Below are 25546 nucleotides of genomic sequence, written 5' to 3'. Positions count from 1 at the left end.
CATGGAAATTGAGTAGCACACTTCTGAATAACCAGTGGGTCACAGAGGAAATTAAAGAAGAAATCAGACAGTTCCTTCAATTAAATGACGATGACAGTACAACCTATCAGAATCTATGGGACACAATGAAAGCACTCTTACGAGGGACATTCATAGCAGTGACTACTCATATTAGGAAAACAGAGCGAGCCCAATTAAACAACCTGATGTTGAACCTCAAGCTTCTAGAAAAAGAAGAGCAGGACAACCCCAAAGCTCATACAAGGGAGGAAATTATAAAGATCAGAGCAGAAATCAATGCAATAGAGACTAAGAGAATGATACAAAAAAGTCAATGAAGCCAACAGTTGGTTTTTTGAAAGAATCAACAAAATTGACAAACCGTTAGCCAACCTTATCAGAAAAAGGAAAGAAAAGGCAAATCCATACAATTAAGAATGAAAAGGATGAAATTGCAATGCAGAGAATCATCAACACCTACTTCGAGAACCTATACACCAATAAAATGGAAAACACAGAAATGGCCAGGTTCCTAGACGTGTGTGAATTACCAAAGTTGAACAAAGAATACCTAAAAATTCTAAACAACCCAACATCAATCAATGAAATTAAAAATGTAATTAAAACCTTACCAACTAAGAAAACCCCAGGTCCTGATGGTTTCAGTGCTGAATTCTACAAGACATTTAGAGAGGAACTGCTGCCATTACTGTTTAAACCCTTCAGTGAAAATGAAAGGGAAGCAATACTCCTGAATTCATTCCTAGAATCAAGCATCACCTTGATCCCCAAAGCAAAGACCCAACTGTAAAAGAGAACTATAGGCCAATCTCACTAATGAACATAGATGCAAAAATCCTTAATAAGATACTGGCAAATAGAATGCAGAAGATCATCAAGAAGATTATACACCCTGACCAAGTGGGATTCATCCCAGGGATGCAGGGATGGTTCAACATATGGAAATCAATGTAATACACTGTATCAATAGAGCCAAGGACAAAAACCATATGGCCCTCTCAATAGATGCAGAGAAAGCATTTCACAAAATCCAACACATAGTACGATAAAAACCCTACCAAAAATTGGAATAGTTGGACTCTACCTCAATCTGATAAAAGCCATCTATGAAAAACCAACAGCCAGTATCATACGAAATATTCAAAAACTGAAATCCTTCACACTAAAATCAGGAACAAAACAAGGATGTCCACTTATCACCACTCCTGTTCAATATAGTTTTGGAAACAGCCACAAAAATTAGACAAGAGAAAGAAAAGGAATAAGGATAGGAAATGAAGATGTCAAATGGTCATTATTTGCAGATGACATGATACTCTATATAGAAGACCCCAAGAACTCCACCAAAAGTCTTCTAGACTTAATAACCAAATCCAGTAAAGTAGGTGGATACAGGGTCAACACACAAAAATCAATAGCTTTCCTCTACACGAACAGCAGACCCACTGAGAGAGAAATAGGGCAGACAGTTCCTTTCACAATAGCATCCAAAAAACTGAAATACCTAGGAATCAACCCAACAAAAGAAATCAAAGACTTCTTCTCTGTAAACTATAGCACTCTGAAAGGAGAGATTGAAGATGATATCAGAAAATGGAAAGACATCATTTGTTCCTGGGTAAGAAGAATCAACATACTGAAAATGGCCATACTGCCAAAACTTCTATATAGATTTAATGCAATCCCAATTGAAATCCCAGGAGCATACTTCATGGACCCTAAGAAAACAATCCAAAAATTCATTTGGAACAAGAAGAGACCCAGAATAGCAAAAGCAGTTCTAGGCAACAGAGACATGGCAACGGGTATTACAACCCCCAACTTGAAACAATACTACAAAGGTACAGCATGGTACTGGCAAAGAAACAGACCTGAGGACCAATGGAACAGATTAGAAGATGCCGAAACAACTCCAGACACACTCAGCCACCTCATCTTCGACAAAGGAGCCAACCACCCTCACTGGAGGAAAGATAGCCTCTTTAATAAATGGTGCTGGAGAAATTGGGTTTCAACTTGCCAAAGATTAAAAGTAGACCTATGTCTCTCACCATGCACTAAACTAAAATTGAAATGGATTAAAGATCTAAATATTAAAACAGAAGTGCTGAACTGCCTAGAACAGAGGTTAGGTAGAACTTTTGAAGACATTGGTGTAGGAAAAGATTTTATGAACAGAAGCTCAGCTGCCCATAAACTATCACAATCAGTCAACAAGTGGGATCTCGTCTTACTAAAAAGCTTCTGCACAGCAAGAGAAACCACTAGCAGTGTGAAGAGACAACCCACAGTGTGGGAAAAAATTTTCACCTGCTGTTCCTCAGACAAAGATCTACTATCTAGAATCTATAAAGAACTTAAAAAAAATCAGACCTCCCAAATGAAAAGATCTGATCAAAAAATGAGCATCTGAAATGAACAGACATTTCTCAAACAAGGAAATAGAAATAGCAAATAAACACATGAAAAAATGTTCAACATCACTGGTCGTTTGAGAGCTGCAAGTGAAACGTTGAGATTCCACCTCAGACCAGAAAGAATGGCTGCTGTCATGAAATCAACCAATAAGAAATGCTGGTAGGGCTGTAGGCAAAGAGGAACCCTGCTCCACTGCCTGTGGGAGTGTAGACTGGTGCAACCACTGTGGAAATCAGCATGAAGATATCTCAAAGAAGTAGGACTGGAAGTCCCGTTTGACCCAGCTATTCCCCTGCTGGGGATCTTCCCCAAAGAATTAAAAGAATCATACCATAGTGATATATGTGCACCCATGTTCATAGCAGCTCAATTTGTAATAGCTAAAACTTAAATGCAGTCCAGATACCCATCAGCTGGAGATTGGATAAAGAAAATGTGGTTTTTTAAATATAATGTAGTATTACTCAGCCGTAAAAAATGAGAAATTAGAGACATTTATAGCTAAGTGGATGCACATTGAGGCGATACTCTTAAGTGAAATAAATAGGACACACATGTGCAATTACCAAATAGTTTCTCAAGTATGAGAAACTGAAAGTGTAAATAAGGACTAAAAGGTATAATGGGATAATGTGAAATAGGAAGAGAAGAGGCAAAGGGGAAGGATAATTGGGAGGGGTAGGGGAAAGGAAAGAAGGGAATGGAATTAATATGAGAAAATGAAAAAGTGGAAACAAAGTCTTTGTAAATAAGGAAGGACAGAGGGGTTGAAGGGTAGGGCAGGGAAGGGGAAAAAAATAAGAACCAAGAGAGATTATGTAAAGGTGCAAATTTCCAGTGATGAATGTCATTATATTACATACCTAAAATGTACCAATAAAATAAAATTTAAAAAAATTATTGTAATATTAAATAAAACATTTTACCTTTAGGGACTTGCATCTGTTGTATCTTTGTGCATGTAGCAGAGATAGAAGTTGATAGCAAGATGCAGTAGCTAAGCAGCTGTACCGTTTGCCTTCTCATTCCTCATCTCACACATGGTGACAGTTCCAAGAATTAAAGGGCATAGCCCTAAACATATAGATACATAAAAGATTCTGTATTCCATATCATAGTAAGCATGACATTTAGATAGCAGAACGCCTGGAGTATAAGAGTACCTCTTTTGAAACTTTTTTTAATTAGCTTCTCTAGGAATTTGCAATATAGGTTTTGTCTAATTTTGTGGTACTTTCTAACATTTTCCTGTTGTATGTATTGAGAGGCACAATTGTGGGACTTTCTAGAACACACAAAAGATTGTATGTTCCCATCCTACAGATTTCATAAGCCAGCTGTGTGTTCCTTCAGATGGCACACATCCTTTCTTTCCATGGTTATTGCCACCCTCAAGGAAGGAATCCAGGATATTGTGGCCAAATTACTAATTAGAGAATGATGAGTTACAGAGGGCATTGAGAACTGAGGACTAAAGAAGTAAAACCAGGGAAGAGATCAGTTCGATAAATGAAATTAGTGATTAAGTTGAAACAAAGTATAGAAGTTTAAAAGAAAAATAAAATTTGTGAAAAACAATTAACTGTATTCTGTGAATTCATGCCTTTTGGGGCTACTTATAGAAGGTCCTATAGTTGGGCAAAAATTTAATTTGATGGTTGTGTTTTAATAAAGAATAGTGGCTCCTAGGGCAGAGAAGGTGAGCCGGTCCCATCACCCGGAAGGAAACTCCCCCGCTGCCATTCCAGGCTTCTAGGGCAGAGAAGGTGAGCCGGTCCCAGCACCCGGAAGGAAGCTCCCCCACCGCCATCCCAAGCTCCTAGGGCAGAGAAGCTGAGCCGGTCTCAGAACCCGGAAGGAGGCTCCCCCGCTGCCATCCCAAGCTCCTGGGGCACAAAAGGTGAACCACATGGTCTCCAGAAGCAACTCCCCCCCCCCCCCCCGTGGAAATGAGAAAACACATAAACAAGCCTCAAAAACAGACTTCCAGATCACCTACAGCAACCCGAAAGGAAAATGAGATGGAATAATCTGATACTCAACCACCTGGACTCTGAACTGGCAACAAAAGAGGATCTGGGAAAAATGAAATCAGAAATAATTACTTAGATAACAGCAAAGATTTTGCTTATGGTGCAAGACATGATTAATAAATCTAGAGAGGACACAGATAAAAAAATAGAGGATCTGAGGAACATGATGGAATCCCAACATAGGAAACAAATGGAATCCATAAAACAGATACAAACAGATTTCCAAGAGATTAAAAACTCCATCGAAAGTCTGCACAGCAGAATGAACCAATGTGAGGATAGAATTTCACATATAAAGATAAGATTGCAGTTAGTGAGGAGGAAAAGAAAAATTGCTTTAAAATTGTAAGGGAACACGAGAAATCAATCCAGCAGCTGCTAGAGGATGCAAAGAAGAATAACATAAGACTGATTGGAGTCAATGAAGAAGGAGGAGAGAGTGCAGAGGACATAAAAAATCTGTTCACAGAAGTGATGGCAGAAAACTTCCCAAGGAGGGGAAAAGAACTTGACATACAGATAAATGAGGCATATAGGACTCCAGCTAGCCTTGATAAAAAAAAATCTACACATAGGCATATAATAGTTAGGATTCCAGAAATCCAACAGAAGAACAAAATTCTACAAGCAGTGAGAGAAAAGAAACAAATCACATACAAAGAAAAGCCCATCAGAATCACAGCAGACTTCTCAATGCAAACCCTCAAGGCAAGAAGAGCTTGGAGTGATGTATTTCAAACCCTAAAGGAAAACAGCCTCCAACCCAGATTGATGTACCCTGCAAAACTCTCTTTCAAAATTGATGGAGAAATAAGATACTTTCATGATAAAGAACACCTCAGGAACTTCATGAATACCAAACCGGCACTCCAAACAATTTTAGACAATACCCTAGGAAAAGACAATGAGGATCACAACCCCAGGAAACCCAGCAGAATGAATCCATTGGGTGTGACAAATTAAATGCAAAGGCGGAGAATCCAACAAAAAGAAAAAGTCATGACAAGGCTTTTAAAACTTTTAACTTCATCTCCCTAATGAGTGTATAATTCAATCTTATTATTGTACTGATTAGTATTTTTCTGATTCTACAGCTGCACAACATTGCTTATACTATACTGGCTATTTATCATTTTATGTCTACATTTTAATTGGATTGTCTATTAATGAGCTGTAAGAATTCTTTATATATTCTGGTCATGGGTTATATGCATTGTAAATATGGTCTGTTTAAGGACTACTTTTCATTTTAACGATGTCATTTAAAGTTCTAAATTTTGATGGAATCTCAATTATCAATTTTTTTCTTTTATACAACATGTTTTTTGTATCCTAGATAGTTCTTGCCTACCCTGAATTCATAAATATTTTCCCTTATAATTTCTTCTGAAAGTTTTATACTTTTAGGCTTTCTTATTTAGGTTCATAGATCCCTTCAAGTTATTTTCATGTATGGAAAAAAAGGGTTGAGGTTAATTTTTTATATACAGATACCAGGTGTTTAAGTGCCGTTTGCTGAAAACACTGTCTCTTCCTCAGCTCTTGAATTGAGTTTATATTCTATAAAATGCTAATGTTAAATGATCTTTCAAAACTCAGTGGACCATATACGTGTGGTTCAACTTCTAGATTCTCTATTTTATTCCAATGATCTATATGTCTTTCCTTACACCAACACTGCCTTGATTACTGTAGCTTTAGAAGAAGTCTTAAAATTAGGTACTAAATGTTTTCCAACAGTGTTTTTGTTTTTGTTTTTAAGTTTTCTAAGCCCTTTGTACTCCTACATAACTTTTAAATTTCAATATCCAGTTCTTCATTTATAGCAAGTATACACAGACCTGAATTTTTTATATATACCTTGTGTTTTCTAATCCTGCTAAATTCAAGTACAAGTTCTAGGGGCTCCTAGAGATTTTTTAGTATTTTCTCTGTAGATGATCATTTCATCTGCATATAAAGATTTTGCTTCTGCTGTGCCAATCCTATCCTAGTTGTGTCATTTTATTGCCAGACTATTTTGATGGGGACTAGGTTTCAAAGTTTAATGGACAGATAAAGAGTAAACATATCTGCCCTTGTTCCCCACCTTAAGGAGAAAACATTGTATCTTCTCCATTTATACAAGGTGTTGTCGCTGGAAGTATGGAGTACATGTCTTTAATCTGTTAAGAAGTTTCTGTTCTACTTCTAGTCTCCTGATAGCTTTTACCATGAACAGCTGTAGAATTTAGTCCAATACTTTTTCTCCAACTAGTGACAGGATCGTATGGCTTTTTCCTTTCCTCTGTTAAAATGATGACTTTTGGGGGTGGATCTTCCAATGCTGAACCAACACTGCCATCCCTATAACAAAACCACTTTCTACATTCTGCTAGATCTGACTTCCAATAGTTTGTTTTGTTAAACAAATTTCTATCTATGTTCATACTTTTTTCTTCTATTATCTTTATCCAGTTTTAGGATTAGCACAATGTTGAGTTCCTAAAATGAGAAGAGAAGTGTTCCTTCTTTGTTCTGCTTTAATTGTTTGATATAATTTATCAGTTAAAATGTTTATGAGCCTGCTGTTGTCATATAGGTAGGTTTTCAAGCTAGGAATATACTTTCTTTAATAGGTGCTATTCAAGTTTTATATTTCCTCCACAGTTAGTGTCATTAATTTGTCTTCCAAGGTACTTCTTAGAAGTTGTCAAATTTATTTCAAAAAAGATTTCTGTAATATGCTTTCTATATCCTTTTAAATTCTGTAAAATCTGTGGTAATGTCTCCTAGATCTTAATACTGTAATTTACAAAATGTATAACTGATATTGTGTAACAGGAAGAAAAGGTCTAAAAGAGCAGGGGAATTGGCAGGAGGAGGGGAAGGGAAAAAAGGGAAAGGAAAAATATGAGAAGAGGAAAAAAAATGGAAACAAGGTCTTTGCAAATAGGGAAGGGTGTAGGGGGTGAAGGGAGGACAAGGGAAGGGGAAAAAAAAAAAGAACCAAGAGAGTCATGTAATGGTGCAAGATCCCAATGATGAATGTAACTATTTTATACCTAAAATGTACCAATAAACTTAATGGGGGGGGGAAGAATAATATTGTTTGTGGTTTAAAAAAAGGATCTAGTGTATAATTTAAGCATCTGATGATGACAGTTTTCAGTTTTTCTTAGTTTTAGGTCATAATATTGTACATTCGTAAAGTGGCTTAGAGAGTGTTCTAAAAGTTACTTTAATGCTGATATTTTTTTCTGTTCACAGATAAAACGGGAAGTACAGTTTTGAAAGATCTGAAATTGGTCAGTGATAAAATCAGATCACTTGGATTAGGTAAGTAAATTTCTAGTTTTTAAAGTGATTATCATTGAGAATCAAATGTTAAGTGAAGTGACTCCATGATCCTATACTGAGCACTATTGTTCACTACTGCTCTTCACTCAGCAGGTGTTTGGGCAGTTTACATGTGTCCAGGGTCACTGTGGCAGGGATGGTGCTAGCAGCAATCAGAACAGACCTGTTTTGGGGAGTTCAAACTCTACTAGGGGAGAAAGACATGTTTTGCAAGTTAGAGGGCCAGAGTCCCTGGGTGTGGAAATGGGTTGTGATAGCTCAGAATAAAGTAACAAGGAGTTGATAATGAATTGGTGCTGCTGCACTCCATTAGGGCAAAGGACAGAGTAATGGTGAGTGTGCCCTGTGAAGAAATGCTCCTAAGAACCTGGAATAAAGACAAGGTATTAACCACATTTTAGGATGTGGTATAATCACTTATAACAGCTTTGGTCATTTGCCTTCATATTCTATGGTAAAAATATTTTTGGTCTTTGGTGCTTTTCTTTTAATGATACAGTGCAAGAAAGTAATGTTTTGGCAGGACATGTGTATTTATAGATAAATCATGAAATATTTTATGTAAATCTTAACATGTATTTTCTTAAACTTACCAGGGACTGGAGAAGAAGACTATGTTGATGACTTTAATAGGTAAGACAATTGCTGGGAAAACATATAAACGTATATTTGTAAATAATTATTGTATATAGACAAGTGTAACAAAATTACGTTAAGGATTACTTTAGTGTATTTGATTCTGTTGTGTTGATTAAGGTGAATAAAAGATAATCCAAAATTATATGTTTTAGAGCTTGTTCTTCATTTGACACTCACAAAGAGGATATAGTCTGTTGTATAAATATTGAGGAGTTGATTCAGAAGTCCTTTAGAGTAAGTCAGTTGCCATATCATGAGTGCGGTTTTTAATTCATTTTTGAGGTGGGATTGTCTGCATTAAAAAAATATTACCCCCTGCAATTATTTTTCTGATGCAGATGATATTTCTTAATGTTTTGTTTTAGGTAACTTTCTTGTATACATGAAAATAATCTATGAGTTGCCTACTAGTGTGGAAATAATATTTGTTGTGGGTATGATTAGAAATTTTAAATTACATGTCTGAGAATTTTATTTCCAATTGGAAATTTGTATTTTCTTTTGGAAGGGGGTTGATTTGTTATATAGTTGTTTGGAAAGATAGTATGACGTGGAAATTTTAGAAATTTTGGTCTGTTTATTGCTGTTCTATTCAAAGTTACCATTGAACCCTAGTTTCTGATCTGCTAGATTGACTCAATTATTGCTGCTGCCCTTGCTAAGTTATTTTAAGGATCAAGTGAGATGATATGAAGTTGATGATATTTAATGTATTTTACTCAAAAGACCTGAAAATTTAAAGAACAGTAGTTACTGTTTTCAGAGGTCTCATTTCTTTTTTCCCCTTGTAATTAGTGCCACCCATCACTCAGAAAAAAGTGAGCTAAGTATTGGTGAAGAGATTGAAGAAGATCTTTCAGTGGGAGTAGATGACATCAATAACAGCGACAAAGTATGGTGTTACACATTTCTCATAAAAGGCCCATTTGTTGATTTCCTGTGAGGCTTTTGAAATTTATACTAAGTAGTAGAAAAACAGGTAAAAACTCATGACAGATTGGGACCTGGTTGGTCCCAATCTGTGAAGAAAGTCTTTACTGAATATGTAAAATTGTTTTAGTTGTCACTTATGTCGGTACCTGAGTTCCTCTGACATAATATTACAGAGACACTGGTCTTGCTGCTGTCTTAGGAAGACCTCAATCTGGACTGGAGTCCAGTTTGCCTGCCCAGGTGTTGTAGGCAGAAGTTGCATAGAACATGTGGCCATCTCAAGGATTGCAGTGACACTTGAACAAGCAGGAAAGGGCCCAGCTGGAGCTATAGCAGGCAGTCAGCACACTGGGAGTTAGTTAGGGTTTAAAATCAAGAGTCCATATTTGAGGTCCACCTTTGACCTTTTCATACCACAGAGAAGAAAGCACACTTCGATGATGACCCGTGACATCCCAGTATCATGACTCTGTCCACATAAGCAGCCATCCACAGCTCATGTGGCCTGCCTTTCACGTCAGGGTCCATATGTCAGGGTTGGACTTAAACAGGTATTGTGATTGTCACATTGGGAGAGAACCTTTAGAGAGATCACATTTTCCAGTGAAGCAACACAATAGGAGTCAGCAGTCTGGGTTTGCTTTCTTATTATTTTAAGTATTATATTTTCTTAGGCAAGTTTTAACCTTTCATCCAGCTTCTTTATTCATTAGATGGAAATACTAATACCTATCTAATAAGATTATTTTGAAGGCTAAGTAATAGTATGTAAAGTATCTTTACTGATACATAGACTTAAGTAATCTGTCATTCTTTTACCTTTTCACCCTGTGTCATCCATAAGAGGCCTAAAAATGTTGCTTTAAAGTTATACCAGAGAAACTAGAGTATTCAGGGATTTTGTTGAGGGAGTTAACGTAGAGGTCAGCTGTTAACCTTTTGGTACTCTCCATATTTCAAAATGGGGATAAGAATGTGAGGTAGAGGACATTGGAATAAATAACTGTTGAGCCATGGTTTGTGAGTTGGAGTGGGTAGAAGAGGAGATTGTAAACACTGGGTCTGGCACATTTGTACTCTCTAGGAATTCTCATCTGTAAGTGTAACTTCATATAATTGTGCCATATATTAGCAGCCTTTACGTGGAGTAGACATCTGACAGTTGTACTTCATTAGGTGGCATTTTTATTGGGTTTTTTTTTTTGGTACGGGGGATTGAACTTGGGACCTTGCACTTGTGAGGCAGGCAGCAGAACCACTGAGCTAAATCCCTGGCCCCCAAGGTGGCATTTTTAAAAGATTCTGTGGAATAGTGGGCACCTGAGGAATAAAAGATATTTATATTCTTTGCTGTAGTGGAGCCTTTAGCTAGGGTGCTCCAAACCTGTATCTGTTATGCACATACTAGCACTATTTAGAAAGCATGATGCTAGGAACATGGGCTATGAGAAAGTTAGGACTGTGGAGTAGCCAAGGTTGCAAGTCCTGTAGATCTAGATTTGAATCCTGGAGCTGCTGTTTCACTTGCAAATTTGGACAAGTTATTTAACTTTTTGGGTCTTAACTGTTTCATATCTTTTGCAAGTGAGTGGTCATTGTGAGCATTAGATTAGTGTGTAATGCATACAGCTCAGTACTTAGCAGAATAGGCATTCAGTAAATGGTAGCTATAAATCTTACTTGTAGCCATAAATCAAGTAATAGACTGCTTTCCTTAAGTTCACATAGGATCGGAGAAAAGTTGCATACATAATGTATAAAACCTCAAGATAGGAAGTGATAAATACTGTAAAATGTCTATCTTCATGGGCTGTGAAAACTCAGAGATGGAACATTAGAGCTGGATTTTGAAAGATGACTGATCTGGATGTGTGTTGCGGGAGCAACATGGTGAACACAGGGCTGACGACAAAGGGAGTGTACCTCTCATGTCAGGGCTCCCCTGGAGGCACTGTGTGAAGAGATGCAACATGGTGGGAAGAACAGGGTTCTTGGAAGCTGGCTTTAAGCCCAGAATGACAGAGAATGAACAGGAGCAAAGGCCCTGAGGAGGGGAATGTGCACAGGAGCCAGAAGGAGGCCCAAAGGCACAGATGGATGCTAAGGGAAAGGGCCTGCTCTCCCAAGGCACAGCAGGAATGTGTGCTCAGGTTCTAGTGAATCCACAGCAAGCACATTCTCAATGACACTTTTTTGAAGCTTTTCGGAGATTTTGGAAGAGCTCTTCGCTGCTTATTTGTGTTAAGCTTCTATCACAGAGATCTACTATTTCCTTTTTACGGCTCAAAACATGTCTTTATATATTTTTATTTTGTGACATGAAAATTCTATTTTTATAGTTTTGAACCAAAATGACTACTTGTAGTTCTAATTCTAAAATTAATGAAATATGAAAGCCTTTATATTAAAGAGCCATTTGTTTCTAGTTAACCTTTGTTTATGCATTTTCCCTTCTTCATAACGATTTTAAATTAGGCTCTTTTCCTTTGGAAGTTTTTGGTTGTTAACAGTAGTCCTTTTTCTTTTTAATTTAAATTTATTTTTAGCTGATACTTAAAACATTATGTGGTGCCATGTGATGTTTTGATACGTGTATACATTGCATAATATTTAAATCAGGTTAAACTTATCATTTCTTTATGGTAGAAACATTCAGACTCCTTTCTTGTAGCTTTTGAAACACACAGAATGTTATCCTTCTTTGTACTTACCCTTCTATGCAGTAGTGGCCCAACAGAACTTCTTTCTGGCATCTAACTGTAACTTAGTATCTTTTGACCAGCCTCTTTTCAAATCTCCCTTTCCCACTGCTCTTCCAGCCTCTGATAACCACTATTCTACTCTCAACTTAGAGCAACTTTTTTCAGTTCTACGTATGAGTGAAGTCATAAGATACTTGTCTTTCTGTGCCTGGTTCATTTTGCTTAACATAGTGATCTCAGGTTCTTTCTGTCTTGTTACACATGACAGGATTTCATTCTTTTTCTTTTTAATGGCTGAATAGTATTGCATTTTTATATATTTCACATTTACCCATTTATCATCTAGTATCATCTAGGTTGTTTCTGTTTCTTGGCTGTTGTGAATATTGCTGCAATGAAGGAGGGAGTGCAGATGTCTCTTTGACATTCTGATTTTCATTTCTTTTGGATATGTACCCAGGAGGGAGATTGTTGTATCATATGCTTATTCTGTTGTTAATTTGGGTGGAGAACCTCCATAGTGCTTTCCATAATGGCTCTACTAATTTATATTCCCATCACCAGTGTACAAGGGCTCCCTTTCCCCACATGTTGGCCAGCACTTATTATTTTATGTCTTTTGGATAATACCCCATGTTACTGGAGTGAGGTGATACCTCATTATGGTTTTGATTTGCATTTCCGTGATGATTATTAATATTGAGCATTTTTCATATCCCTCTTGGTCATTTGCATGTTTTCTTTTGAGAGTGTGTATTTAAGTTTGTAGCCCATTTTTAAATAGGCTTTTTTTGCTATTGAATTTTTTTGTTATGGAAAAGTCAACTTTGCCATTTTAATGAGAAAACAGCCATAGATGATGCAAGTGGGTGTTCCTATGTCTCATGGTCCAGACAGGATGAAGTGTCCAGTTTACTCAAGGATGGATCTAGGAGAGGCAGAAAAGGTTGGGCTTTGTTTTTCCTCATCCATCAGTGGGACCTTCCTGTATATTTTCTGTATTTGGGAGCCTATGTCTTAACACTTGGTTTTCCCCTTTAGTAGCAATGTTTTTTGGCCCCATTATGCTTACTTATCTATTTGCTTTCTCTATCATCAGCTTAAGAAGTTTACAGGAGTGAAATATTTTGGCTAATACAAGTTAACTTTCTAGTTTTGTGTAGTGTAAACAGAAATAGCAATCACTCATGTCTGTAACACTGGTGGGCCCAAGGCTGAGCCTGCAACTTCATGGGCTGTTTTATCTGCCCATCTGTTTCACAGCAGCCTACATGAGACCAACCATACTAGCTTCAGTGGACACATCCCTCTGATGTGGAAGAATATCTTGCCACGCTTTCAGTTTCATATTATGAATCTGATATTTTATAGCATCGTATAAAACATAATAAATAGCTTTCAAATGAAATATTGCACATTTTAATTAATTCAATAAAATTTAATGTCAGTAAATTAGGGTTTTAGAGAGTTGATCCACAGAGAGATACTTTCTGTGAACAGAATCACATGTTGGAATTGTGCTCAAATAAGGGAACTTATTTATAGTTTCCCACAGATTTCAGTCTCTTAGATTAAATTGAAATGTCTAGGAAGTTGTTTGCTTTATTTTCAGTTTTCACATGTAATATTTGAGAGTATAATCAGATAAGGCATTGAACTCAGAAGGCTGCACTGATTTACTAGCTTTAGGCTTTTGAGCAAATCACTTCTCAGCACTTCAGTTTTTCCACCTGTCTTATTAATTTTAAATAAGAACTAATATAAAGAACTATATAAATAAAATATTTAAATTATACAAGTAGCAATAAATTTTAAAAATTACTTCAGACTCTACTTGCATTCTGACACTAATTCTTTTCTTTCTTTTGAACCATAAAGCTTGATGACCTCACACAAGACCTCACTGTTTCCCAGCTCAGTGATGTTGCGGATTATCTGGAAGATGTCGCATAGACCTGAAGAGAAAGTATTCTAATTAACAAAGGACTCCTCAACTCCACTTTGGGTTTGTTTTTTTTTTGGACAATCAATCTTTGCTGCACCCTATCGGTGCCTTGCATTGCAAAAAGACTGCAGATTTTTAAAAAAATAACTTTCTGTTTACTAAACAAAATGTGTCCTATGTGAGTCAATGTGTGGAAGATTTAATATTCTTAATTTGGTTTAGCTATACATTTCTCTGTGTAAATTGATTATCTAACTCAAGTTTAGTACAGGGAGGAAATCCATGAAAACATCAGTGTTAAGGTCATGAAAGGTTTGGTTGGGAATTTAGCTCAGTGGTAGAGGCCCTGGATTTGGTTCTAAAACAGTGTTTAAAAAGCATGAAAGGTGTCAGTGAAGATGTAGATTTGCACATCCCTGCATGTGTGCTGCTGCTGATATACATGATCTTTGAGAACCATAGCTTCAGCCATCTGACAGCAAAGCCTACCTACTTAGTGTATTTTTTTTATGATATTCACTCCATATTCTTTAATATGTACGTTTTCTTGCATTGTGATTTTTGTTTTTCATTTGAATATTTTAAAATGTCAGGATTTATATGACTCAGAAGGCCTCTTTGCTTCCTTTTTGTGACATTTTTCTTGATGGGAAGGAGATAAAAGTAACGCAATAAAAGAGCATAAAAATGTCCAGATGCCCTGGAAAGGGAGGGGACAGTCCAAGTCCAGTGTTTCCTTCTAAACTGTAGCATGCTATGACTTCCCATATTCTGATTCCACGTGGGCTTTCAGCAGTCATTATAAGATCCCAGGAAACAGTACCTGGGTAGGACATAGAGGATGACGCAGACAAGTGGTATTCTTCCAACACCACAAAATTGGCTTCTTAAAAATATATAAAACTTTGAGTTTTTTTTAAAAAAAGCTAGGGCCGGGGATTTAGCTCAGTGGTTCTGCTGCCTGCCTCACAAGTGCAAGGACCCAAGTTTGATCCCTGGTACCAAAAAAAAAAAAAGTAAATTAACACATGGCTTCTGGTTCCTGTCCTTCACATTAGAGGAAACAGTGAGACAGCAACCAACTGCTTGGTCATTATGCTGATTACAGTGTTGATCTAGCCAGCTGTATTTTGTTTTCTTTAATCACAGCTTGCTTGGCAAATTCATTAGGATTAAGTCCCAAGTTCTCTTTTAATTTATTGAGTTCAAAATCATGGAGAATCCTCATAGTCATTAACTTTTCTCATCTGAGTCTGTCCATAACATCTTTTGGAACATCAGGTATCATCCAGGCCAACAAAAATATGACAAGAAACACAGTGTGTTCCATAATTATGATGAATGCCATCTTGAGGGCAAGGACTTCCCAGAATTGCATATTATAAATGTATTTATTCTCATCTCCAGGAGGATTTCTGTAATCTTTGTACCTGCAAGTGATGATCCAAAGGTATAGTGTGGTTTGGAAAATCTACTGTTAGGAATATTGATAAGCTGTTATTGACACATCCATTCAAAAGCTGTGTGGTATTTGTTGAGTAGGCATAGTAATAAACAGGGAATGATGTCTGATGTAAATGTAATAGTAAAAGCATTAGTTACAACAGAATGGTCAACCATTCCAGAAAGACTGTCTTGCCAAACACCTGTGCTATGAGCTTTAGCAGCTGCAGGTCTCCTGCACTGAGTAGCAAGTTGACAGGCATCTACCTGGATCTTTACATTATTTAAGAGAGCAAAAAGAGGAGCAAAGGAAAAGAGCCACAAATAGTATGACAAATCCAAACTATTTCTAAGTAGTCATAGAATAACCCAGGTTGTCCAAAACTTACAAGGTTGTGATTGTGCTCTCAGTGACTGAGCATTGGTCTGAGACTTTTGACATCTTCACCAATTAAAAACCAAGGGATAAATAGCTTCCTTAATGTTTGTGAAAATCTACTTCCCCATCATGATGGTCAACTGGATTGTCGGTTCTATTAGCCTCTAGGATCCCTCTCTTCACTTCTCTGGAAACATATTTTCCAGATTAGCCCATAAACTTCCCTTTAAAGAAGGCTACATAGAAACAAGAGAATTAAAATTTTACAAACTTAAACAAGAATGTTTTCAAAGTAAGACTGCTCTCATATTTCTGTTAAGTTTGAGAAAATTCCATGTAGCTATAATCCACGCAGCTGTCTTTTCATAAAAGAAATTCAGGATCAAGATGACAGTAAAGTTCAAGCATGATCCTGTGTAGCTAACTGGGGAGTAAAGATCATTTTGACCTCCTGTAAAGGTGCTTCACTTTCCATGACATTTCCTTTGCAAATGTAGCAAAGACTGACAAGTGGTACATGATTATAGCTGCCATACTGGTGACAAGAACCGTCCATAATGTCACTGTGGATCCTGCTAAGAAGTACCATGGAATATGACTACATAAAAGCATGTAAGGTTCCATCTCCTCGGTCACTGCATTCATTTTCCTGTGTTTACAAATGGCTTCAAACTCGGATCTCAGCTGGTGTTGCTGCTGCTTCTCAGTGTCTTCCAGATTCTACTCTTACCCCATTCTGGATAATTACTTTTTCCAAAACTCCAAAACCAATGTGAAAACCTGGGTGTGTTGCCAAATTGTAAGATTTCTTGATCATCTGTTCTCTCTGAATGTAGACTGAATATTTGAAAGGACACTCTTGACTCATTATCAGGTAAATGGGAAACTTTGAAGCCAAACAGGTGGTATTTAGTCTCCAGTAACCACATACTTGATCACAGAGTGGACATATGATCATCTGACCTCCAGCGTTAGGGTCACAGATTTCAATGCTATTTGGGTTACTGTGCATTTATAATAAGCCATGAATAAAATGCAGCTATGCCAACCACGTCTTCAATGAACAGCATTTCTCTGTAAAATCCGAGAAAGGCAAAATAGCTGTTTTTCCTCCATTAATAATCCCTAGTCAAATCCAAAGGCTGCTCCTTGTAAAAATAGGAAAACCAAGCCAGCCAAGTTCACGTGAAGTATGTACCTTTCATTGACAGGATTGAGAGGTATTGGCCTTGTTCTGTGAAGACCTCCTCCCAGCCTCGCGACAGGTCTGAGTGGATCTTTGTCCTTAGTTGACAGGCTTGCCAGTGTACAGGTGCACCCATATTGTGCACCACAGCTAGCTACTTTCATTAGTCTCAGACCTTGCATGATTCAGCTGGCTCCAGGCAGAAGCAGCATGGTGGAAGGAACTGGTGGAGAAAAGCATTTCATGACATGGTGTCCAAGAAGCAGAAGCTCACTTAGTGTATTTTGGTACAGGGTAGTTCTGCACATAGCAAAATAACCTTGTAAGTTTGTGATATAAGTTAAATCTGTTGTGTCAATTTTATTTTGTATTTCCTTCCATTTGGGAGGTTTGTTAAACCATTAAGTTTATATTAAAGTACTCTGTGTGTGCTGCTTTTGCTTGATTTAAAGAGATCTAAACCTAATTAAGACTTGTAGTTCATAGAATTGCCAATAACACTTAATATTTATGGTCACTCCTATTCTGTTGTAAGCAGCTTTAGTCACAAGCTCTCTTCACATAATTTATTATTTGTAAAGATGCCTTGAAATATTAAGTACCAAAATGCATCTGAAACCATTAAGTAATGCTTTTATTTCAGATCTGTGATTATATTTAAATCCAAATTGGAATGAAATGGTAGTAATGGCCTAAGACCGTACAAATTCAATCTAACAAGCTTTATATACTGTACATAACTTCATTGTAACCCTTTAAAAACAGACCATATTAGAATTTTCAGCAGTCTCATTCATTGTGCTACTGTGATGTAGGTCGCTGACATTTGTAATGCTGTCTTTAATAGGAGAACCAATTGAAAATGATACATGTATATTCATATAAATATTTGTAAAGTTATGCTTATGTTAATTTTTATACTTTTTAATTTCAATTGAGTTTTTTGTTAAAGTTACCATTAATAAAAAAAGCAAAATTAGATGTAATTCGTGGGTCTCAATAAATGAACAAACTGGTTTGCATAATGCCAGTTTTCTATTTCATATGTGACCTAAGAATTACAGAAATATTTTTGGGCCCTAAAATGTAGAGGAAATGAAAATTGAGTAAGAATTAAGGCTATCTGACATTAGAATCTGGCTAAGTGAAACTGAGCTATAAGCCCCAAGAGGAAGTAGGGCAGAAAATGGGCCAGGCAGCCTGGAAGCCCCCAGGTACTTGTGCCCTCACTGTGTGGCCCAGATCTGTCACCATTGGCTTTTCCCATCTCAAGCCAGCAGTAAAGAGCACTGTGTGAAAATGTGATCTGTGCTTCTACACTGTTCCCACTTTTAAAGTATTCTAATTCTGTCCCTTTAGAGTCTGGATCAACTGTGTTCTTTGTTTTTAACATTTGATAGAAACTGCATTTCAGTGAAGTTGAGTGAGGGCATAGCAGGATGTGGCTTTTTAAATTTGTGGAAAACTTTGAAACGGCAGCAACTGAAATTTGTCATTTTCTGTTAACCAGAGACTGATCTTTTTGGATCAGTGGGGAGAAAAATACCAAATTTGCAACTTTGTCATCAGCATTACATACATCTTACTGAATAATTGAGAATAACTTAAAATTCAATTGTGAAGAAGTTTTGTTTCCATTGTAGTCCTTACTTAGATATTAACCTTTTAAACCTTAAGATATGAAGTGACAAGTTTTGTGTGTGGTTAGTTTTCTTTTTCTTAAAAAAGAATATTAACTCATGAAATACTTTTCATTGTAACCTGTATTTTATATTGGAGTTTTAAAAAAGACTAAGCCTTTCATTTTATTGCATTAGAACTACATGTGAATAAAAAGCATATATCCTTTTCTTGCTTATTTTCTCCCATACCCTTGAGGTATTACAGTATATGACAGCAGCAGCTATTGTGCCATGTGGCTCTGGGTTCCTACCTCACTGTGGCTGACCCTCCACTACCTCTCTTGGTCATTCTGCTGGAGCTGAGTAGGACAGGCTGTGCTGCAGGCCTCCAGATCTCAATCTGTCTCCAGATGCTGTGTTTGCCCCTCCTTGTGTGTAGTGTCCTTCCCCAGAATTGCATAAGGCTTATTAGTCTGGCTGTCATTTTCAGAGAAGGTTCTAGACTAAGGGAGCTACCCCTCCATTACACACATTGTCATGTTTACCCTTTTGTTTTCATCTCTCGTCACTCTGAATGGTCCTCATTTATTTCTTTGTTATTTGTAAGCTCCATGAGAGCTTATAAATGCTGTATACCTATAACAGCATTTGCTGTATACCTATAACAGCATTTGTCCCTTTATAGAAACAAAAAATATGGGTTGTGAAAAGACTTTGTAAGCACTAGCAGAGGGCAGGGGAGTGTAGGTTCTACAGCTGACGTTCACAGACAGTGTCATACAGTTTTGAGACAGCTATCCCTACCTTAAACCTAGAGGTGCCCTCAGCTTCAGGTCTGCAGATGTGGGTGGCAGGGCTGGGTCTGGCTCAGTAGAAGCTCATCCACCAAAGGCTATGTGGAGACCTTCCCACAGAAAGACGTGCCCTCTCCCTGGCTTGGGTGGACAGTGGCACTTGAGAGAAACAGTGCCCTTGAGGTCAGTGGACCCCCTTTTGGTTAGGATAGGGAAGAGAAGCTTCACTCTGCTGGAGAAGCATGCACCCAGCCCAGATGGACTCCACTCCTGCATCGGGCATTGGGAAGGGCGCCCTTTGGTTCTGTGCCAGTGCTCAGTCTCTTACTTTCCTGACAGTCCACACTGCCAGTTCACCTATTGTAGGACAAGCATATCTGGGGAGACAGAAGACTAAAGACTAAAGCAGACCTAATTGTGAGATTTATAGATTTAAAAAAAAATTTTATTACTACGCATCTGACATACATAATGATTACATTCATTATAGGGAATTTGAACCTTTACAGATTTTTTCCCATTCCCCTCCCCTCCCTTCAATCCTTCCGTTTTCCCTTCACAAAACTTTGTTTCTATTGTTTTCCTTCCTTTTTTTCTTTTCACTTAGTCCCTTCTTTCTCTTCCTGCTCCCCTATTCCTTGTTCCCCTTCCCATTTGAACATATTCTTCCTACTTTTGAATATCATCCATTTTGGTCCTCATTTATCCTTTGAGTTTCTCACATGAGAAACAATCGATTTCACTTAAAATTATGTTCTCAAGGTGCATCCATTTATCTCAAAATGTCTCGTTTATCCTTTATGGCAGAGTAGTTAGTATTCTATTGTCCAAAAACCACATTTTCTTTATGCATTCATCCATTGATGGGCATCTGTGCTGTTTCCAGGATTTAACAATTACAGCTTGTACTGCTGTAAACATGGGTGTGCATATGTCACTGTGATACGATGCTTTGAACTCTTCCAGGAAGATACCTAGAAGGGAAATAGCTGGGTCAAATGGAACCTCTAGTTTTGGTTTTTTGAGGAATCTCTGTACTGATTTCCCTATTGATTGTACCAATCTACACTCCCACCAACAGTGGAGAAGGGTTCCTTTTTTTCTCACAGCCTTGCCAGCATTTGTTACTGGTTGATTTCTTGATAGCAGCCATTCTTTCTGGGATGAGGTGGAATCTCAGTGTTGTTTTCATCTGCATCTCTCAAATGACCAGTGATGCTGAACATTTTTTCATGTATTTATTTGCTGCTTTTACTTCTTTGTCTGAGAAATGTCTGTTCATTTCAGATGCCCATTTTGGAATTGAGTCTTTAAATTTGGGGGATCTGATTTTTTTTGAGTTCTTTATATATTCTAGATATCAATCCTTTGAGGAATAACTGGTAAACATTTTCTTTCCCCATGCTTTGGGTTCTGTTCACACTGTTGATGGTTTCTTTTGCTATACAAAAGCATCATTTTAATATGTGATCCCAGTTGTTGATTGTTTGTAATATTTTCTGTGTGACCAGGGTTTTATTCATAAACTCTTTGCCTACATCTATATCTTGAAGAGTTCTACCTCTGCTATTTTTCAGCAGATTATTGTTTAATATTTACATCTTTGATCCATTTTGATTTTAGTCTAGTGAAGGATGAGAAATATGGGTCTAGGTTTAATCTTTGACATGTAGAAAGCCAGTTTTCCCAGCACCATTTATTAAAGAGCCTGTCTTTCTTACAGTGAAGATGTTTGACCCCTCTGTCAAAGACAAGATAGGTAGGTGTATTTGGAATTGTTTTTGCATCGTCTATTGTGTTCCATTGATCATCATTATTTTTAAAAATTTTCATATTTTATTGGTACATTTTAGGTATACAATATGATGACATTCATCATTGGAAATTTGTACCTTTACATAATCTCTCTTGGTTCTTATTTTTCCCCCTTCCCCTGCCCTCCCTTCAACCCCTCCATTCCTTCCTATTTACAAAGACTTTGTTTCCATTTTTTCATTTTCTCTTATTAATTCCATTCCCTTCTTTACTTTCCCCTACTCCTCCCACTTCCCCTTCCCCTTTGGAGATTTTCTTCCTATTTCACATTTGTCTATTATACCTTTTAGTCCTTATTTACACTTTAAGTTTCTCACACTTGAGAAACTATTCAGTATTTACACATGTGTGTTCTATTTATTTCACTTAAGAGTATTACCTCAATGTGCATCCATTTAGCTACAAATGTCTCTAATTTTTCATTTTGTATGGCTGATTAGTACTCCATTTTATTTTTTTTAAAAAACACATTTTCTTTACCCAGTCTCCAGTTGATAGGCATTTGGGCTTTTTCCATATTTTAGCTATTACAAACTGCTGGTATGAACATGGGTACAGATATATCACTATGGTATGGTTCTTTTAATTTTGGGGGGAAGATACCCAGCATGGGAATAGCTGGGTCAAATGGGACTTCCAGTCCTAGTTCTTTGAGGTATCTTCATGCTGATTTCCACAGTGGTTACACCAGTCTACACTCTCACCAGCAGTGGAGCAGGGTTCCTCTTTCCCCACAGCCCCGCCAGCATTTGTTATTGGTTGATTTCATGATAGCAGCCATTCTTTCTAGGATGAGGTGTAATCTCAGCGTTGTTTTCATTTCATTTCTTGAATGACCAGTGATGTTGAACATTTTTTCATGTGTTTATTTGCTAATCCTACTTCTTTGAGAAATGTCTGTTCATTTCAGATGCCCATTTTTAGATTTGGTCTCTAAATTTGGGAGGTCTGATTTTTAAAAAGTTTTTTTATAGATTCTAGATAGTAGACCATTGTCTGAGGAACAGCAGGTGAAAAATTTTTCCCACATTGGGTTGTTTCTTCACTCTGTTGGTGGGTTCTCTTGCTGTGCAGAAGCTTTTTAGAAAGAAGAGAACCCACTTGTTGATTGTGCTAGTTCATGGGCAACTGAGGTTTTGTTCATAAAATCTTTTCCTACCCCAATGTCTTCCTAACCTCTGTTCCAGCCGGTTCAGTTTTTCTGTTTTAATATTTAGATTTTTAATCCATTTCAATTTTAGTTTGGTGCATGGTGAGAGATATAGGTCTACTTTTAATCTTTGGCAAGTTGAAACCCAGTGTTTCCAGCACCATTTATTAAAGAGGCTATCTTTCCTCCAGTGAGGGTGGTTGGCTCCTTTGTCGAAGATGAGGTGGCTGAGTGTGTCTGGAGTTGTTTCTGCATCTTCTAATCTGTTCCACTGGTCCTCAGGTCTGTTTCTTTGCCAGTGTCATGCTGTTCTTATCACAGTAGCTTTGTAGTATAGATTCAATTTGGGGGTTGTAATACCCCCTGCCATGTCTCTGTTACCTAGAATTCCTCTTGCTATTCTGGGTCTCTTCTTGTTCCAAATGAATTTTTGGATTGTTTTCTCAAGGTCTGTGAAGTATACTGCTGGGATTTCAATTGGGATTGCATTGAATCTATATAGCAGTTTTGGAAGTATGACCATTTTCACTATGTTGATCCTTCCTACCCAGGAACAAGGGATGTCTTTCCAGTTTCTGGTATCATCTTCAGTCTCTCCTTTCAGAGTGGTATAGTTTTCAGAGAAGGTGTCTTTGATTTCTTTTGTTAGGTTGATTCCCAGGTATTGCAGTTTTTTGGATGCTATTGTGAAACGATTTGTTTGCCCTATTTCTCAGTGAGTCTGTTGTTCGTGTACAGAAAAGGTATTGACTTTTCTGTGTTGACCTTGAATCCAGCTACTTTACTAAATTTGGTGTTTAAGTCTAGAAGACTTTTGGTGGAGTTCTTGGGGTCTTCTATATAGAGTATCATGTCATCTGCAAATAATGACAATTTGACTTCTTCATTTCCTATCTTTATTCCTTTTATTTCTTTCTCTTGTCTAATTGTCGTGGCTAATGTTTCCAGAACTATATTGAACAAGAGTGGTGATAGTGGACATCCTTGTCTTGTTCCTGATTTTAGTGTGAAGGATTTCAGTTTTTGACCATTTAGTATGATACTGGCTGTTGGTTTTTCATAGATGGCTTCTATCAGTTTGAGGTAGAGACCATCTATTCCAAGTTTTTGTAGGGTTTTTATCATAAATGCATGTTGGATTTTGTCAAATGCTTTTTCTGTGTCTATGGAGATAATCATATGGTTTTTGTCCTTGGCTCTATTGATATAGTGTATTACATTGATTGATTTTCGTATATTGAACCATCCCTTCATCCCTGGGATGAATGCCACTTGATCAGGGTGTATGATCTTCTTGATGATCTTCTGCATTCTGTTTGCCAGTATCTTATTAAGGATTTTTGCATCTATGTTCATTAGTGAGATTGGCCTATAGTTCTCTTTTTCAGTTGGGTCTTTCTCTGCTTTGGGGATCAAGGTGATGCTTGCTTCCAGGAATGAATTTGGGAGTATTGTTTCCCTTTCAATTTCACTGAAGAGTTTAAACAGCAGCGGCAGCAGTTCCTCTCTAAATGTCTTGTAGAATTCAGCAGTGAAGCCATCAGGGCCCGGGCTTTTCTTAGGTGATAAGTTTTTAATTACGTTTTCAATTTCATTGGTTGATATTGGGTTGTTCAGAATTTTTAGGCCTTCTTCATTCAACTTTGGTAATTCATATGTATTTAGGAATCTGTCCTTTTCTTCTGTGTTGTCCATCTTATTGGCGTATAGGTTCTGGAAGTAGGTATTGATGATCATCTGGATTTCTGCTGGGTCTGTTGTCATTTCACCCTTTTCATTCCTAATTGCATGGATTTGGGCCTTTTCTTTCCTTTTTCTGACAAGCTTGACTAAAGGTTTATCAATTTTGTTGATTCTTTCAAAGAACCAACTCTTGGCTTCATTGATTTTTTGTATTGTTGTCTTAGTCTCCATTGCATTGATTTCTCCTCTGATCTTTATAATTTCCTCCCTTGTATGAGCTTTGGGGTTGTCCTGCTCTTCTTTTTCTAGAAGCTTGAGGTTCAGCATCAGGTTGTTTAATTGGGCTCGTTCTGTTTTCCTAATATGCGTATTCACTGCTATGAATTTGCCTCGTAAGACTGCTTTCATTGTGTCCCACAGATTCCGATATGTTGTATTGTCATTGTCATTTAACTGAAGGAACTGTCTGATTTCTTCTTTAATTTCCTCTGTGACCCATTGGTTATTCAGAAGTGTGTTGTTCAATTTCCACGTGTTTATGAAATTTTTTGAGTTTCTTTTGCTATGGATCTCCAATTTCATCACACTATGGTCTGATAATATACAGGGGATAACTTCAATTCCTTTGCACTTACTTAAACATGTTCTATCTGTGAGTATGTGGTCTATTTTGGAGAATGACCCATGTGCAGCTGAGAAGAATGTGTATTCTGATTTTGTGGGGTGGAAGACTCTGTAAACATCTGTTAAGTTCATTTGTTCAAGAGTTCAATTGAGTTCTAGTATTTCATTACTTATTTTTTGTCTAGTTGATCTATCTATTTGTGACAGTGGGGTGTTGAGGTCCCCCACTACAATTGTATTAGTGGATATATGGCTTTTCATGTCTGTTAGTATTTGTTTTATATAGTTGGGTGCACTAGTGTTTGGTGCATAGATATTTATGATTGTCATCTCTTCCTCTTGGATTCTTCCCTTTACAAGGATGTAGTGTCCTTCTTCATCTCTCTTAATTAGTGTTGGTTTGAAATCTACTGCAAAGAGGATAGCTACTCCTGCTTTTTTTTCGGGTTCCTGTCGCATGCAGTATTGTTTTCCACCCTTTAATTTTCAGGCTATGAGTTTCCTTTTGAATGAAGTGTGTTTCTTGTATGCAGCATATTGTTGGATGTTGCTTCTTGACCCATTCTACCAGTCTATTTCTTTTGATTGGTGAATTGAGACCATTAACGTTGATGGTTATAACTGAAACGTATTGACTTGTCATTGCCATGACTTTTTTTTTGTTGGGTTCTCCCCCTTTCCATTTAATTTCTTGTCATGCCAGATGGGTTCATTCTGCTTTGCTTCCTGGGGTTGTGATCCTCAATGTCTGTTCCTAGGCTATTGTGTAAAATTCTTTGGAGTGCTGGTTTGGTATTCACAAAGTTCCTAAGGTGCTCTT

The 25546-nt window shown here is 37.3% G+C and overlaps 1 protein-coding gene and 1 pseudogene across 3 annotated transcripts in view; one reads left to right on the top strand and one right to left on the bottom strand.

Annotated features, from left to right (window-relative positions):
• The window catches only part of Cep43 (centrosomal protein 43), a 40832-nt gene extending 22813 nt beyond the window's left edge, over positions 1-18019 (top strand). For all 3 annotated transcript variants that reach the window (XM_004856925.4, XM_004856924.4, XM_021238027.2), the window contains 4 exons: positions 7722-7790; positions 8408-8444; positions 9246-9342; positions 13964-18019. In XM_004856925.4, coding sequence (XP_004856982.1) covers positions 7722-7790; positions 8408-8444; positions 9246-9342; positions 13964-14038 — 278 coding nt within the window. In that variant the 3' untranslated portion in view covers positions 14039-18019. The remainder of the gene's footprint in view (positions 1-7721; positions 7791-8407; positions 8445-9245; positions 9343-13963) is intronic.
• Positions 15133-16720, bottom strand: LOC147823340 (anoctamin-5 pseudogene; annotated as a pseudogene).
• Positions 18020-25546: the final 7527 nt, after the last annotated feature.

Source organism: Heterocephalus glaber, unplaced genomic scaffold (assembly GCF_053883595.1).
Source record: "Heterocephalus glaber isolate CG9 unplaced genomic scaffold, H.glaber_assembly_v1.0 deba00001593, whole genome shotgun sequence".
NCBI lineage: Eukaryota > Metazoa > Chordata > Mammalia > Rodentia > Bathyergidae > Heterocephalus > Heterocephalus glaber.
The sequence above is the reverse complement of the archived record's forward strand: the minus strand, read 5'-3'. Positions and strand labels throughout refer to the sequence as shown.